Below are 17,645 nucleotides of genomic sequence, written 5' to 3' on the forward strand. Positions count from 1 at the left end.
CAATTATTTCTTGTTTGTTAATGTGTGTGCAGAACAATAGATGGGAGACAGCTTTGACTCTGAGTTCCAACTTTGATCCCATTGTTAATTTTTATTTCTATTTGTATTGTTGTTTCTGGTTCATTTCTTTTTTTAATTTTTATTTTTTGATTTGCATCAGATGTTTTTTTGAGGATTATGATTTATAGGTTGTTAGCAACAAATATATCATATTAAAGTATTGAAAGTTATAGCTATTGATTTGAGGTTCTTTTTTTTTATTTTTTTTTCGTTTGTTAAGATTAAGCATAAAACGTATGTTTGGTAAGGCGGTTTTCTTCTTTTTTTTTCTTTTGTATGTTACAAGCATTTTTTTTAATATTTTTTGTGGGAGTTGTTCAAGTCAGAATTAATTAAGGTGGCTGTTTAATATCAGAACATGAGCTATGGTCTATGGATAATGAAGGTATGATTCATGTTTAATTATAGTGCGGAACACGGTGGGTTAAGCTAAAGGGTCATAATGAGTTTGATACGAAGCAAGGGTCGATCTGTGGGTTAAGTTCTCACCAAATTTCACTTTTTTAACCCGAACAAGTAGGTGATTGGATTAAACGAGTTAAACTGATTAGTAGACAACATAATGTTAGGTTAATTACATTTTATATAGCATACTCGCATTGTATTAAAATATTCGGTCTATGGTTTTCATAAAGTGGTTAATAAAAATGAATTTCAGAAAAGGCCTCCATTTTGTATTTCGCTTTAGGCCTCCAAAAGTGTTGAGCCGACACTGATTAGGACGACAATGCATAGTTAAATAGATATCAGTTCAAATCCAGAAAATAATTTCGGCATTTGAGCTGAAAATCAAAGACTAAGGGTCTTATATGCAGTCATCAACATATTTATATCTACACAAGATAGGATGCTGTAGTAAAACGCCATTGAAGCTAGCTACTAATCCTTGTAAGGCGCAAATAAGATGGATGAATTGTGTCCTCCATATCCAAAAGAGTTGGACATTGCCGCCATTATATTCAGCCTTTCCTTCTTCGCATCCACCAGCACGTTTTTATCTTAATCAAACAACAGTTTTATTTCACTAATCCATGCAAATAAGCATTCAAAATACGTCATGAAATATATTTGTGCGATTTGCATACCACACCAACTTCTGGATTTTCAAGATTGATGTTTGGATGGAGCTATCCTGTTTCTATAGCTTGCATTACAGTTTACATCATTACTAAATCCTTAATGACATGTAATGAATTAATGATATATTTAACTTATGCCGAGTATTATTTACCTTAACAGTAGCTACTGCTTCAACAGTAGTATAGCACTAGTAGCCTTGAGCAAGTGACCAACAATGGATTTCGTGGAGTTTATCTTCAACTACAGAAAGATTTAACGAAACAAGATAAGAACTCACAATTAAACCATTGAAGTTTGGGGTAGCATATTAAAACTAAAATACATAGTTAGAGTATATGTAAAATATTAAACATATATACGTTAATAATAAAAAAAACATTTAAAAAGTTCTTTTTTACATATGAACATAACCGAAAACACTAAATATACATTAATAACAATAATAAACAAAAAAAATATATTAAACATATATAACTCATTAATATAAAAAAAATAAATAAATTATAAGTAACTCCAACCAACTACAAACAATAAGCCCATACAAAAATACTAAATCCCGCAAACTAAACTTATAGAAATAAAATTTTGAAGATTCTAGACAAAATGAAATGAAATCACGTACAACAACAAAACCCAACAAACAATAATTATGTTAAAAGTATTACATTCTATATAATTATTAGATTATAACAACAATGCCCATACAAATATAGAAAACCAAAAGAAACTCAACTTCAAATATAAACATAACATATAATTTATTGATTAATGTAACATTTTATTTTTTTACCAAACCCATTATACGAGAAAATTCTATATTCATAATAATATAAAAAAAAATCAAAAAGTAACACGAGCTAAACGCTAGTAAATAACATATTGGGTTTCTTGAAACATTCTCGTCTCTTGAAACTATCTGATAATTAATGAGTGGGATTGTTTCTTATTAGGCTGAGGGGTGTGGGGCTTCAGTGGGGGCGCGAGAGCCCCTCCGCTCGCGCCCCCAGGCGCGAGCACCACACCACCGAGGCGCGAGAAGGGCGCGAGCACGGCTTTCAAAGCAGGCGCAAGCCTGTTCGCGTGAAGGAAGAGGCGTAAAGGGACATGGGAATGCGTGAAAGAGCCGTTGGGATGAGAAATGAGCCGTTGGGCTCTTTAATTTTATTAAAAAAAAATCTGTTTTTCCTATATATAAACCTAAACCAATTACCACACCCAAAATCACATACCACACCCAAAATCACATAAAACAATTACCACAACTTCAAAAAAAAACCCAAAATCAACCCATCTTCCAAACCTTTTTTTTAAAACATGGCTGGAAATTGGTACCCAAACCTAGATTCAGGTTATAGTTACGACGATTTATGGTCGTCACCAGACCAATCGATGTTTTTTTCGGGGTCGCAAGAAACATCCGGCTTTCAACCATCCAACATACAACCGTCTCCTAACTTTGTTGTTCCGGAGACACAAGAATCACACGGTGATGCTACGGGAGCAAGGAGACGCGTCCACCGGAAAAAACAACTTGCAACGGACGGGCCGGGACCGGCTTCGACTCCGAGGATGAAACGGAAAACCACTCCGTGGTCATCGGATGAGAAGGAAGCCTTGTGTCGGGCTTGGATAGTCATTTCTGAGGATCGGCGTTGCGGTAATTGTTTTAACGTTTTTAAAAATGATTTTTAATAAAAAAGTTAAATAAAAAAGTTAAATAAAAAAGTTAACTGGAAATCTAATTTAATTATTCATTTTGCAGCCGACTACCAAAAAAGCAAGGTTTTTTGGACAAAGGTTAGGGAGACGTTCTATACGCTCGTTGGGAGTACAGAGCGAAACGCCGATATGATTTCGGGTCGGTGGTCCGAAATCAGAAAATTTGTCGGCTTGTTTACTAATCTTTTCAACAGGAACGCCGGTCGTATGAGACCAAGTGGCAGTGATGATTTGGCGGTTTACAATTTTACTGTCGAAGAGTGGAAGCAGGAGTGTTTGCGGAGGTATGGGACGGTGAAGACGTGGGACGATGTAAAGTTGTGGGAGAGGTTGAAAAGGTGTTCCAAGTGGGTTGAGCTGGTGGCGCCGGACCATGATGCGGAAGTAGGGCCGAAACGGACTAAAACTAGTTCGTCTGGAGCGTATGGCGCTTCTGCCGCGTCGGATTGCCGCGTTGGATTCGACCTAAACATTGCGGGGGAGGAAACGTCTTCACCGCCGAGGAGGCGGCCATTGGGACGGGACGCCAAGGGGAAAAAACCGGCTGAGGGGGGAGCCGTAAACATCGTCGATCTTGTTGAATCCCTCAATAAATTCAACAAAACCATGGAGGTGGTCTCTAATGACAAAAAGGAAAAAAGTCGAATGAGAGATTTGGACTTCCTTACAAGAGACTTCAGTAACCTAAATCCGGTCGATCAAATGCTGATGGAAAGGCAAAAGGAACGTATCCGAAAGAGGTTGATCGAAGAAGACCAAGCCGAAGAATAAGAATAATGTTTTTTTAGTACTTTAATTTTTTTTTTATTTTTAGATATTAATGTGTTTTTTTTTAATGTGTGTTTTTTTTAATAATTTATGAGTTTTTTTAATAATACGTTTTTTGAATATATTTATAAAAAAATAAAAAAAAAATCCGTTGGAGCCCCTGCTGGAGCCCCTCCACACCAGGGCCAGGGGCTCCATCACCCATCTTATCCAGTTTCTCTCTATGTCACACGTCACAATATTATTGGCTGGAGCCCCCACTCGCGCCCCCCCCCCCCCACCCCTCAGCCTTACCCTGTCCAAACCTATATTTGAAATGGTCGAAATTTCATTTCGTTATTTGTGTAGTCGAAATCCCAGAAAACAGTCATCACTCTTACTCTCTCTGTCTCTCAGAATAATAATAATAATAATAATAATGATTCAGAAGAAGAAAAGGCAACTTCCTCTGATAGCAACCATCTTCTTCCTCTGCACCATCTTTTACAACGAACGCCGCTTTCAACAAATCCACCAAAATGAAAACCAAAGACCAAATGACGATCGCAACAAACCCCTGCAATCTCCACCAGGTTCCTTTCTAACTCTCAGATCTTGAATTTTGTACACAAACCAAACCCTAAGTTTACTACTTTCTCTTCTCTTATAAATTATTATTACACTGCTTTAAAATTAATTAAGTATAAATCAAATAGCCTCTATCATGTGATGTGATGTGATGTGATGTGATGTGATGCTTACCGGGTATATTAATATGAATGCGTTTCATCCATTTATAACCTACCTAGTCGCGTGGTGGGTTGGGGGCTAGCAATTAATCAATGGGATATATATACGCATACACACTTTGGCCGGAAATTGGCCGCTACCGGTACCTCGTCAGAAAACACCAACTAAGTTCGATTAATCCTGATTTTAGCCGCATTTGACCATTGACTGATTAATTGACCGACTAGCGATCCAACTCAATTAACAACCTTCAAGAATCAGCATCTTCTCACATATATCGATATAGTACTCTGGTTAGCCTCCAGCGACTGTCAGTCTGTTTTTAATATTACGAGCTTTATCCATGGTTTCCGAAATCAATTCGGATTTTATATTTTGTCGGGGATCAATCGGCGCCTGGTCGGGATTTTTACAACATTGTTTATAGGCAATACAGGCACATTGTTTTTTATTATAATTTTATTGCAATGATCGACACAACTTTGCGTACTCCCACTTTGTCATATAATTTATGGTGAGATTATCAACAGAATTAGGATTTTTGCAATTTTGCCATGACTACTGAAGGATCCGCTCCTCCATGTAGGTTCTTGAGGGGCTTTATATTGGAAAACTTTAGACAAACTATTTTAATTTTAAAATGATATTTATATTTTAGTTAACAATTTACTAGCTTATTTACCGTAATTAATGATATTCTTAATTTTAACGATTTAGAGGTGTCTTTTTAGTGAACCAAGCACACTCTACCTCTGGCCGATTCAGAGGTAGCATCTTAATGAAATCATTAATTAGCTACCAAACAGCCCCCTAGTTTATTACCAATTTTAGCTACTTAAAATAGATAAGTGGGTTTTAGACCTGAAAATAAGGGAAAAAATTATTTTATTAGGTAAAGGATTAATATGTGATTTTAAGAAAAATTATTGCCTTTTGTTTTTTGGGATTTTGAATTCAGAGATTTTGGATAGATATAGCGTCTGCAACTCTACAATAAAGTACAATGGAAAACTTGATTTGAACACGCGTTTGGTTCAATCTGATGAACAAGAAGATACGAATGACGTGTGTGATGTGTTTTCGGGCCGATGGGTATTTGACAATGTTTCATTTCCGCTTTATAATGAATCTGATTGTCCATACATGTCTGACCAATTGGCTTGTCATAAACATGGAAGACCGGATTTGATGTATCAAAACTGGAGATGGCAGCCTCATGGCTGTGATTTAGAGAGGTAATGTTCATCAGTTCACTTGGATGCAATTTAAATTTAGGATTAGTCATTATAATAGGCCGATTTGGATTATGTTTTGTGACATTATCTCAAAGGGGTCAAATCGAAATGAAACTGAGGAAATGAGTCAAACGGGCCAGGTTAAAACGATTTAACGTGACCCAAGTGTATTCTCAATGCATACAACCTGAATATTAAACTTATTGTTGTCTTATAATCATATTTCATGTGCTTGTTACTTATAATTTATTTATAAAAATTGGTGAAAAGTGTTTATTGGTCAACACAAACCAACTAGTTTGACGGATGCTAAAATAATGCCCGTTTTGAGAATACGGGTGTGTTATTTCACATGAATTAGGGTTGTTTTGGGCACAAACAGAATCAAATACCGAAAGTTTGGTTTTTGAGTTTTTGAAAACCGTTTGGTCTTGGTTTTCTAAATGGATTCGGTTCAGTTTTGATTCGCTCAATTTTACCATTTAGACTAAAAAAATGGCACAAAATAATAAATTTGGGCTTCAATTTTGTGCTTAAATTAGTAATTAATTGATTAATTACACATTTAAACCTAACATTTTTTGGGTTACACAATTATTAACTTCTTTTAAATGACTTCAAATCGGTCTGTTTGGTTCATTTCGGTTCTGGCTTTTTTTTTTGATTGATGCAAAACAAACCGAACCACAAAATAAGTTTGTTTAAAAAACATCAAACCAAACTGTTGGTTATTCATTGGCTTCGGTTTTTTCAGTTCAGTTAAGTCAGTTATTCCAATAATGGTTCAGTTATTTCCGTTTCATGCACACATTTACATAAAATTGAGTTTCATCAAGTATTTAATTTGTTTTAATGAATCTAGATGGAATGCAACCAAGATGTGGAATAAGTTGCGAGGCAAACGATTAATGTTTGTAGGAGACTCACTAAACCGAGGCCAATGGATATCAATGTTATGCTTATTAGAGTCGGTAATCCCTGCAGACAAAAAGTCAATTACACCAAACGCCCCGCTTACCATTTTCCGAGCCAAGGTACTTTGACTTTTGACCTGAACGGTCCAATTCTGACTTTTGAAGAGATTCATAGTTCCAACTGTTTGTTTTGTTCATAGGAATACAATGCAACAATAGAATTCCAGTGGGCCCCACTTATAGTCGAGTCTAACTCGGACGATCCAGTCAACCACAGATTAGACGAGAGAATAATCCGCTCCGATTCTGTTCTTAGACACGCGTCCGAATGGGATCATGTCGATATATTGGTTTTTAATTCTTACTTGTGGTGGAGACAAGGTCCTGTAAAGTTGTTGTGAGTGATTTAAAATTTTGAAGTATATTATTTGTATAAATTTAATATTGCTATTTCACTATATGTTATTATTTATAATCCTGTTTTCGTTTTTATTTAGATGGAGTAACGAAAGAAATGGAGTTTGTGAAGAAGCCAAGAGCTTAAATGCAATGGAGTTAGCCATGAAAGAATGGGCAAAATGGATAGAATCTAATGTCGATCCGTTAAAGAAGAAAGTGTTTTTTGTTACAATGTCGCCTACTCATCTATGGTAATAATATGCGTTTATAAATATTTTTTAGGGTACATTATGGTTTTGGTCTTTGTGGTTTGCCCTCTTTAACCATTTTAGTCCAAAAAAGAATTCTTAGTAACAGATCAGGGTGATTCGAGGTTTACATTCTATAGTCATTTTGGTCCCTAGTCCTAACCGTGTTCATAAGGTAACGTGCCTCTCACATGAGGGGCGTTATATTTCTTTTGTATATTTAATTCACTCAGTCCGTTATATATTTCTTTATTTTTCAAAAATAATATTCTCAGATGTGAGATATTTGTAGTGTGTATTTTTCAAAAGGCAAATTGGAAATAAATAATCCCAACTTTTGTGTATTGGCCGATAATAATCCCAACTTTAAAAATCACTACATTTGGTCCCAACTTTCAACTATTTTTGTCTCAATGGACCTCCGTTAAAAAAAACTTAATGGCGTTATGTTTTTTCCTGAGTTTCAAACCGATGTTTTAGGGCTCCCAACTTTCAAAAAATTTTGTCTCAATGGACCCACGTTAAAAAACACTTAACGCCGTTATGTTTTTTCCCGAGATTCAAACCGATGTTTTAGGACTTTTGATCGGAAGAACGATACGATTCAACTGATGTAAAACTTATCTCGAAACGGTGATTCAGTTGACTTGATTTTTGCTAATTGGAAATTCAAACACCTGAATTGAAACATTGTTTCGTCGCTTGGATGACCGGTTTGAGTTAAGTTTTACATCGGTTGACTCATATCGTCCTTTTGATCAAAAGCCCTAAAACATCGGTTTGAAACTCGGGAAAAAACTTAACGGCGTTAAGTTTTTTTTAACAGAGGTCCATTGAGACAAAAATAGTTGAAAGTTGGGACTACTGGTAGTGATTTTTAAAGTTGGGATTATTATTAGCCAATTCACAAAAGTTGGGATTATTTATTTCCAATTTGTCTTTTCAAAATATTTAATGTTATCTGTACGATGTGCTTATAAGATATATATTTTTATTGCAAAATATAAGTATTCGTTCAAATCGAAATATATATCATCTTAGCATATCATATTTGGGATGTTTAATATTTTGGAAAATATACATTACTAATATTTAACATCGAATATATTATATAGTTGATTGATTGAAGGAAAAAATCAAAAGAAATATGTGTTTTTTTAAATAAAATACCAGAAACATAATTTTAAAAGCACAGTAAAATCACATAAGTACAGATACATGTTTTTTACCATGTGTTTTCTTATTATTATTTTTTTTAAATTAAAAAATCCAAGATCAAAATGCCCCTTGTGTGAAGGGCACATACCCTTATTTAACTGAAAAATGTAACATGGTTAGGATGAGGGACAAAACTAGTTGTATCAAGCTCTGATTTGTTCATTTTCTTTTTTACTGAAATAACCAAAACCGTAATTTACTTGATTTTTTATTTATATATATACATATATAGGAGTCGTGAGTGGGAACCAGGCACAGAAGGGAATTGTTATAATGAAAAGGTTCCTATCGTAGATGAAGGATATTGGGGAAGTGGTTCGGATTTGGTGAGAATGAGGATGGTGGGTAATATCGTAAATAAGTTGAAGTCTAAGGTTAGTGTTATTAACATTACTCAGATGTCTGAGTACCGAAAAGACGGGCACCCGTCAATTTATAGGAAGTTTTGGGAAAGTCGGTCATCTGAGCAGTTGGCAAACCCGGCGAGTTATTCTGATTGCATACATTGGTGTTTGCCTGGTGTCCCTGATGTTTGGAATCAATTGTTGTTCCATTTCCTATAATGAAAACAAGGTTTTGAATCATGTGATGGATTGAAGATGGTGATTTGCTGCGGCTAGACTAACGAGGCAAAATGTTGTTCACAAAAGGTGAGGTGTGTCAAAATGTAATGAATTTTTATTGTAAACATTTCTGGCCTGTATATATATGATTTGTTGTTGACGTGAGATCGGTTCTTGCCATGTGACCTTTTAGCAGTGAAGTCGGGAAATCGAACAAGCTGGTGGTGAAATTCCCGGTGGTATGGGTTTAAACATAACAAGTGTATACTTTCAGCCCGTGTTTATGTTTACTAATTTGCATGATAAAAGTAGTAACCAACAAGTAACAAATTCTCCTAAGTACCCAAGATTTTATCTAGAGCTTTAATTTGATATTTAATCATTATTAGGAAGAGTATAGGTTTTACCAGATAATGGGCATCTCACGTGTGAACCTTGAACGTAGCCGTGACCCCTAAGACCGGCTGATTTACAACTGGATTGATCAAGAGAGCTATTTCTGAACTTTTATCAAGCGAACGTCGAGCTATTTGAACAGCACTAACTCAATAGAATATTGAATATTCACACCATCAAGGTTCAATAAATTACTTGGGGAAAATGAGCAGAAATGTTCCAATTAAAACGAGCAATTGATGAAATCTAGACACCAATTTTCACATTAAAACACATGAGTTATGAGCAATTGGTCAGATACCAAGTCATCAAACTAGTAAACAATAAAAATAGGTCAATCGTTATCGAATCGGTTGTCACTTTTCAGTGTAGTTGTATAATTGGGTTAGCCTCATGGGCTGCAAAACTTGAGGTTGGACACTTTGGGTTGGCTTTTATTTTTTATTTTTTTTAATCTTTTTTTAATTATGGGTGAAAAGTTAAGAATACACTGGTAAATTGTTCATGGAATCATGTGTTGGGTGGTAAGAGTGTAAATAGGAGGTCAAAGATTTGGTCCCTGTATAATAATAATAATAATAATAAAATAAACAAATAAATAAGACTAGAATACAACACACTAAAAAATTGAATTTAAAGGAGCTAAACCGACTTCTTTACAACCGAGTTGATTCACAATGATAACTCCTGATCATTTTGGATTTATCCATGCATATATTGATTGTGATTGGTGAACATGTCTTTCCATAAGGATGGCATACTTTTATAAAAATTAATAAATAACATGATCTACATATAGATATTGATGTAAAAGTGGGATAATATTATATACATGAATTTAAGATGTATGTCCATGGAAATTTTAGTATTTAATATTTGAATCAAGATGGTTTTACTTGTTTGGTCGATTTTGATCAATAATATTTGTAATATTGTAGGAGGAAGAATAAGGTAGGAGGATTAATCCCAAATCATTCATGGTTAACTCTAGTTCAAAAACAAAAGGAAAAAACTAAAAAATATTGGTTTAGGTGTAGAATCATAAGATAATATTAGATAAAACAAATAACGTCAATCCATGCATCAACAAAAAATTGCAACTATAAAGGAAATATTTCATTAGTTAATAAATAACCAAAACTCATTATTTAACTTCGTAAACAATCTTTGAAAAAAATCGATGCATAAAATTGCTTTGATAATGTGTACACAGAATATTAAATTGTATATATATGTATATATATACATACTCAAAGAAGAAAGAAATAAAAACAAAAGGGTAGCTTACGATGCTTGTCTTCTAGAAGATGGGTTGTGGTATTGAAGTTATTATATGGGCAGTGTCATGATTTATTAATCGAAACTCGCTGGCGTTGACAGATGAGGGATAAGAAATGATTGTTGATAGTTGTTTAAGTTTGTGAAAAATTGATTACAAAACGTAATGCTCAAAGTAAAATAATAATAATTTGTAAAAAAATCCTTAGCTGTGGTTAAAGTTTGGGAAACTGTATAAAACTTTAAGTGTAAAAGATTTTCTGTTGGGCGGCGCCCTATGAAAATATTGAGGATTGTTAAGTAAAAGGACTCGTTGAAGACAACTTTTTTATGATAGTAATAACCTCACGGGCTTAGAACTTATTTGAAGTAAAAGATTTTACTTATTTTATTATAAAGATCTTTTTGAAATAACAATAATAATATTAATAAGAATATTAATAATAGTAACAATAATGGCAATAATAATAATAAGTAATAATAATACTATTGTTAATAATAATAGTAATAATAATAGTATTGATAATAGTCCATTTGATTAAAATGAGATTTCTTTTAGAAAAATATCTTGATTATATTTCGTATAACGAAATACTTTTGTGAATATATAATTGACTATTTAAAATAATCGAATTTTGAAAATGTAAAAGGTGTTTACAAGAGAAATAAACTTGGAAAAGCATGCATGAAAAATTTATTTATTTAAAAATTTAAGCATAGTTGACGAGTTTGAAAAGATTAATCATTGATGCCAAAAACGAATAAACTGTTAAGACGACAAGTGACTAGGGGTAAGTTATCGCATAGCGGAAACTAGTTAGGTTTTTGAGCGTCTTGCGGGTGTGCTTGAGTTTCTACAATAGTAGCAGGCTTGAAGTACGAGTATAAGGTAATGCAGAAGGTTTTGTATGAATGGTTGGGTAACATGTCGTGAGAATAAATGTGTAGTGTTAAGTATGTATAGTTTCGTGGCAGGAGTTGATGAGGTGGCCGAAATTATCACAGCTTGGAGTATTTCGACATCGCGGTAGCGGAGTGGTAGAATTGTACATGTTACATAAAAGGGTGGGTTCTCGTATAAATATCTTTGTTGGGCTAATTAGGTTTGAGTATCCAAGATTTATATTGGGTTTGGATTGATTTAGGCATAGCTTTGAGGTTTGAATGTATTATTGAGGTTAGTGGAAATCATGGCCGGGATCACGACGGTCGTTTACTTGATGCCCTGGGTTGTCGTTTTGCGTGTTGAGTTTCGAGAGCAACGTCAAGAAAAACGAGAAGACATACTATGAAGCGTGAAGAATTCACGTGACGTGGAAAGTAAATATGAAATTCGAATTAACAATCAAGAGAAACTTTACATGAAAAATTCCTAAAATCGGAATCAATCTTTATAAATCATAAATAAAGAAATAAAATCGCATGAAACACAAATTGAAATCGAAATTGAAATTGAAATCCTCATGAGTTTTCGCATTTTAATAATAATCTCGTAAATTTTCGAATAAACATATGAAAAATATATCAAATTTTGAAATAAAATATGAATTTAATTCAATCTCAATATAAGCAGTGAAATCGGATTCAAAATCATTAATTAATTTACAAGTCAAGTACAATTTTGCAATAAGGAATACAAGGAAAATATAAATACAATAAACATTTTGTCCGTTTGTTTGAATAACCTAAGGTATACCAGTTGAGATTGTCAAAAACAATGATATACCAGTTGACAATCATATTCTGTGTGAACCCGAAGATTTTGAACAAACAGTGTATGGTTCAAAGCTTTCTGGTGTTTCATCAAACCCTTCAGAAATTCCTAAGGTAATTTCTAAAGTAACATCTAATGTATTTCAATCAGACAAACCTTCGGTGTCTGATAAGGAGTTAATGAGATTCATTAATCCTAAACTGAAATCTTCAAGTGGAAAGATTTTTAAATTAAAGGGATTATCAAAAGTGTTATCAGACAAGGAAGTTCCTTTGAACCTTCTTAAACCTGAAATGATTGAAAGTGTATATCAAGATGATACTTCAAAAGTTACCGAACTTGAACAAAAATTCTTTCAATCAAAATATGCTAATTTTCAAGTGAAATCTCAAAATAATGTTTTCAAACACATTAAATTTGTCAAATCTTCAGGATTGGAAAATTCTTTGAATTCTACAAATCTTGAATTTTATAAAAACAAAAAGGGTTTAAAACATGAAGTTCCAAAGTCGGTAACGTTTGAGAAACCCAAAAATGATATTCGTCAATCTTTTCTATCAAAGACTATATGTGCTTCATCATCAAAATCTTTGGACTCTCGATTATGTTTCAAGTGTGGTGAACCGGGCCATGTCTCCAAAAATTGTAAAACAAAGATAGATGATATCAAAAGTCCATTAACTCGAAAGACTGATTTGTTTCCAAACATAAATGAAAATCAAGTTGATGAGTGTTTATAATGTATTCGAATGTTAATCCGAAGAAAGTTATTCGGATTGATTCGGTTAATTTATCAAACAAATGTGTTGACCGTGCTCAACCTATTTGTTCAAACACTGATTCGGGTAGAATATGTGATGGCTACTTAAAGAAGAAAAACAAGAAATGTGTCACTTATTCTCAAATACCGAATACAAGTGTTAAGTTATCATATTCTCCTAAAGTCTCAAAGGGAGAGCCCAAGACTGAGGCTTGGGCTGCCTTTTTGAACTAATTATTTTACTTGTTTGTGCAGGGCACATCTAGGTCCGTGTCCAATTACAAATAGATATTGGATAGTGGATGTTCTCGGCATATCACCGGCAACCTAGATCTTCTGAATAACGTCAAAGATATTCAAGGGGGTTATGTTGCGTTTGCTGGTAACCATGGTGGAATGATTACGAAGGAGGGAGAAGTTTCAAACGGGAAAGTGACGTTTGAAAAAGTTAATTATTGTGAAAAGGTGGATCATAATCTGTTGAGCGTGTCACAGATTTGTGATAAGAAATTCACCACTATTTTCACTGACAAGGAATGTGTCATCCTTCAACCGGGATACACGATTCCTGAAGACATGTTTGTCATGCGATCATCTCGATCAAATGATATTTATATACTTGATATGAGTTTTGATGTATCAGTTTCACCCTCAGCTACTTGCTTCGTATCAAAAGCTACTGAAAAAGATTCTATTCTTTGGCATCGACGTATGGGACACATTCACTTACGAAAGATGAATTTTCTTATGGCAAACGAGTTAGTGGATGGTGTGTCCCTCAATAACTTCAAGTTCAATGATCACTGCGTCGCGTGCAAGAAGGGGAAACAAAAGAAGAATCACATCCAAGAAAGTCACTAAACACGATCGTTACTCCTCTAGAACGACTTCATATGGATCTCTTTGGTCCGGTGAACCGTGCCAGTACTGCTGGAGATTTTTACTGTTTGGTAGTGACGGATGATTTCTCACATTACTCATGGGTGTTATTTATGGGATCGAAGGATCAGACTCCTGTCTTAATTCAGAATCTTATCACAAAGATCGAATCACTTTATAAACTGAAAGTGAGACGAATTCGTAGTGACAACGGAACTGAATTCAGGAATAATGTATTGGATTTCTTTTGCATTCAGAAGTGGAATTCATCAGGAATTCAGTGCACCTTTTGTTCCTCAACAAAATGGTGTATCTGAAAGAAAGAATCGTACGCTGATTGAAGCTGCAAGAACGATGCTCGCTGATTCAAAGCTACCTGTTCAATTCTGGAATGAAGCTGTGAATACCGCATGCTACACACTGAATCGCGTACTAACTATAAAGAAGCTCAAGAAGACGAGTTACGAGCTTCTGAATAATCGTAAGCCGAACTTAAAGTATTTGGAGCCATTTGGGTGTCCGTGTACTGTTTTGAAGAAAGATGCTGGAAAATTCGATGAGAAAGCTTTTGAGGGTTATTTCTTAGGATACAACTCTCCTAAGAAGCGGATATTCAATATTTCTTCAGGTTGTGTGGAAGAATGGTATCACGTTGATTGCCAAAGTTATTCTACTTCGCCAACTGGTACTGGTCCCGACTGGATGTTTGATTACGATGGTTTATTTAATTCGTTTACTTTATGGTCGAAGAAGTCCCTGAAGATCTCATTAGATCTTATTTGGAGGAACAATGTCTTCCGAATCCAAGGTGTTCTTCAGTTAATGTAAATGACTCTCCTAATGTATCAGAAACGTCGAACGAAGTTTCTGAATCTTCTGATGATGCTGAGTTTGTGGATTCATCGTCTGTTATGTTAGATGAAGCTCCAGAGACAACTGAGCCAATTCTAATTAATGATGATTCACCGTCTGTCTCTTTCGAATCAGCAGCGGAAAATATTACCAATTTGGGTAATAATGTATCTGTCCCTGCCAATCCTTCCTTAAAGATTCATTCGAGTCATCCGCAGGAACAGAATTGGTGATGTGAACGATGGGGTTCGCACACGACACCAATTAGCTAATGTATGTGATGTTCAAGTTAATTGTAATGTATCTCCTACCGAGGATTCGATAGTTTGTGCTTATGCGGATTTGCACTCTTCGGGTATCCTTAGTATCGCACAATACACCTGCTTCCTATCACAGATAGAACCGACTAGTGTCACAATGGCACTCAAGGAACCATCTTGGGTTGAAGCTATGCAGGAGAAACTGCAACAGTTTATACGACTGGGTGTATGGGACTTAATAGATAAACCCGAGATCGAGTAAAGAAGGCGATTCCAACTATATGGGTCTTTAAGTGCAAAAAGGACGACCGCGGGGTAATCGTGAGAAACAAGGCACGATTGGTCGTACTTGGATATAATCAACAAGAAGGCATAGATTATACTGTAGTATATGCTCTGGTGGCACGACTGGAGGCTATACGTATCTTTCTTGCCTATGCAGCCTATAAGAATTTTAAGGTTTATCAAATGGATGTGAAATCAGTGTTCTTAAACGGAGCTATTCATGAAGAAGTATCGTGAAGCAGCCTCCCGGTTTTGAGGATCCAGATTTTCCCGAGCGTGTTTATCGGTTAAACAAGGCTCTTTATGGTTTACATCAGGCCCCGAGAGCCTGGTATAGCACGTTGGCTGGCCATTTGGTAGAGAGTGGATTCACAAGAAGGACTGTGGATTGTACATTATTTTATAAGAACATGGGTGATGATTTGCTCCTCGTCCAAATCTATGTGGACGACATAATCTTTGGTTCGACGAACGACAGCTTGTGTAAAGATTTTGAAAAGACAATGCAAACCAAATTCGAGATGAGCTCGATGGGAGAGATGAACTTTTTCTTAGGATTGCAAGTTCACCAGTCTGATTCTGGGATTTTTATCCATCAGACAAAATATGTGAACGATGGTGAGCCGATTCAAGATATCTGACGGCAAAATTCCTTCGACACCTCTTCCCGTGGGTCACAATTTATCACCGGATGAATTGGAGGATATCGTTGATCCAACCCTATATCGTGCTATGTGTAACGCCCTGGAATTTGACTGGTAGACAAAAATCAAGGAATCATCGGAAACTATACACTTTGGGGTTCTGGACGATAAGTTCGGAACCCATATCATTGGAGAAATCTGCTTTTATCATTTGAAATGTTTATTTTATAAAACGACATTTACGCCTGGAAAATATTAATTTTTATGCTTTTGAAAAATAAAATGTTCTTATTTAAAAAAAAAAAAAAAAAAAAAGATTTTAAATAATTATTCGGAAAATGGTTTATAAAAGTTTTGCCGAAAAAGTTTTAGTTTGTTTAAAAACTTATGAACTCGACTAGTCTTGACCCGTCGGTAGCCTAAACCCGAACCCGAGTCACCCGAGTATTTAAGCGGAAAATCAAGTATTCTTACACCATCTCTTTCATTTCCACCAACACTTCCCACCCAAACACTCCCACTTCTAGAGAGAGAGTAGTGAGAGAAAGTCATCCAATCTAAGATTCGAGTCCACCAATCTGTTTATCGTTGTTGTCGGTAAGATCTTCTTGAAAATCATACGTTTTTACAACCAAAACCCGCCCCGAATCGAGCAAAAACTCCGACTTTTGTGTCAAGTGTGTTCTTGGTCAAAAACCGTCATTTTTGGTGTCAAAATGCAAGCTTTTGTGTTTAAAAGTACTAGGAATCGATACCCCTTTCAATCCCGAGCATTTCCATGTCAAAAACTTCGATTTTGGGTCAAAAATCTGGAAAATCTGGAAAACCCGTGGGTATCTCCGTCGCCCAGCTTTCAGTCGATCGAATCAGTTCATTCGATCGAACCAGTCGATCGAATCAGTTCATTCGATCGAATGTGTCGATCGAACCAGTCCAGTCGACCGAATAGGAAAGCAACCGAATGGTCTCCAACTCATTCGACCGAATGAGCTTCGTATTCGATCGAACGTCTGTCTATTCGATCGAATGTGTTTCTATTCGATCGAATGTGTGTCTATTCGATCGAATGTGTGTCTATTCGATCGAATGTGTGTCTATTCGATCGAATGTGTGTCTATTCGATCGAATGTGTTCCTATTCGATCGAATCAGGTCAGAACCAAGCTGTTTCGTCTTTAAAACCTAGTTTTTGCTCGAGATCGTGTAAGGCTTACACTCTTAGACTTAAACTGTGTTGTTAACTTATTATGTCCTTGTCTAGACTTAGAGGATCGACGTTTGACAGCACCCGACCGCCCTAGCAACCACACCTAGTCAACAAGGTGAGTTCATAGCCCCCCATTTTTCTTTTAAAGCCTTTCAAATCATTGGGGTGAAAACATGGTAAATGTACACGTTTTGACAAAACACATTTATTCAAACATTACTTATCATAAACACTTGACAAATCTTTTGCAAACAATGAACATTGGGAAAACAAGTAATCATGGCAGGTTACGCGTACCTTAACTTTCTCGGAAGTTGTGTATGCATAATCAAATATTCAGGAGTAAATATGGGAATCACTCAGCGTTTAGGGAACATTGGACGTTTGGAAATCAAAGTCATGTACCCGTTATACTTTATCATGAAAACACATTATTCA

At 35.3% G+C, this 17,645-nt stretch overlaps 1 protein-coding gene across 1 annotated transcript; it reads left to right on the top strand.

The window, feature by feature from the left end:
* Window positions 1-4,045: 4,045 nt before the first annotated feature.
* Window positions 4,046-8,974, top strand: LOC143608091 (protein trichome birefringence-like 35). The gene is made up of 6 exons (XM_077083279.1): window positions 4,046-4,199; window positions 5,315-5,591; window positions 6,454-6,625; window positions 6,706-6,902; window positions 7,003-7,155; window positions 8,603-8,974. The coding sequence occupies exons 1-6, from the start codon at window positions 4,046-4,048 to the stop codon at window positions 8,931-8,933; spliced, it is 1,284 nt and encodes a 427-aa protein (XP_076939394.1). The 3' UTR covers window positions 8,934-8,974.
* Window positions 8,975-17,645: the final 8,671 nt, after the last annotated feature.

This window comes from Bidens hawaiensis, unplaced genomic scaffold (genome assembly GCF_021521415.1).
Source record: "Bidens hawaiensis isolate Kalapana, Puna unplaced genomic scaffold, B.hawaiensis_p1.1 tig00097022_1, whole genome shotgun sequence".
In the NCBI taxonomy this organism is placed as follows: domain Eukaryota; kingdom Viridiplantae; phylum Streptophyta; class Magnoliopsida; order Asterales; family Asteraceae; genus Bidens; species Bidens hawaiensis.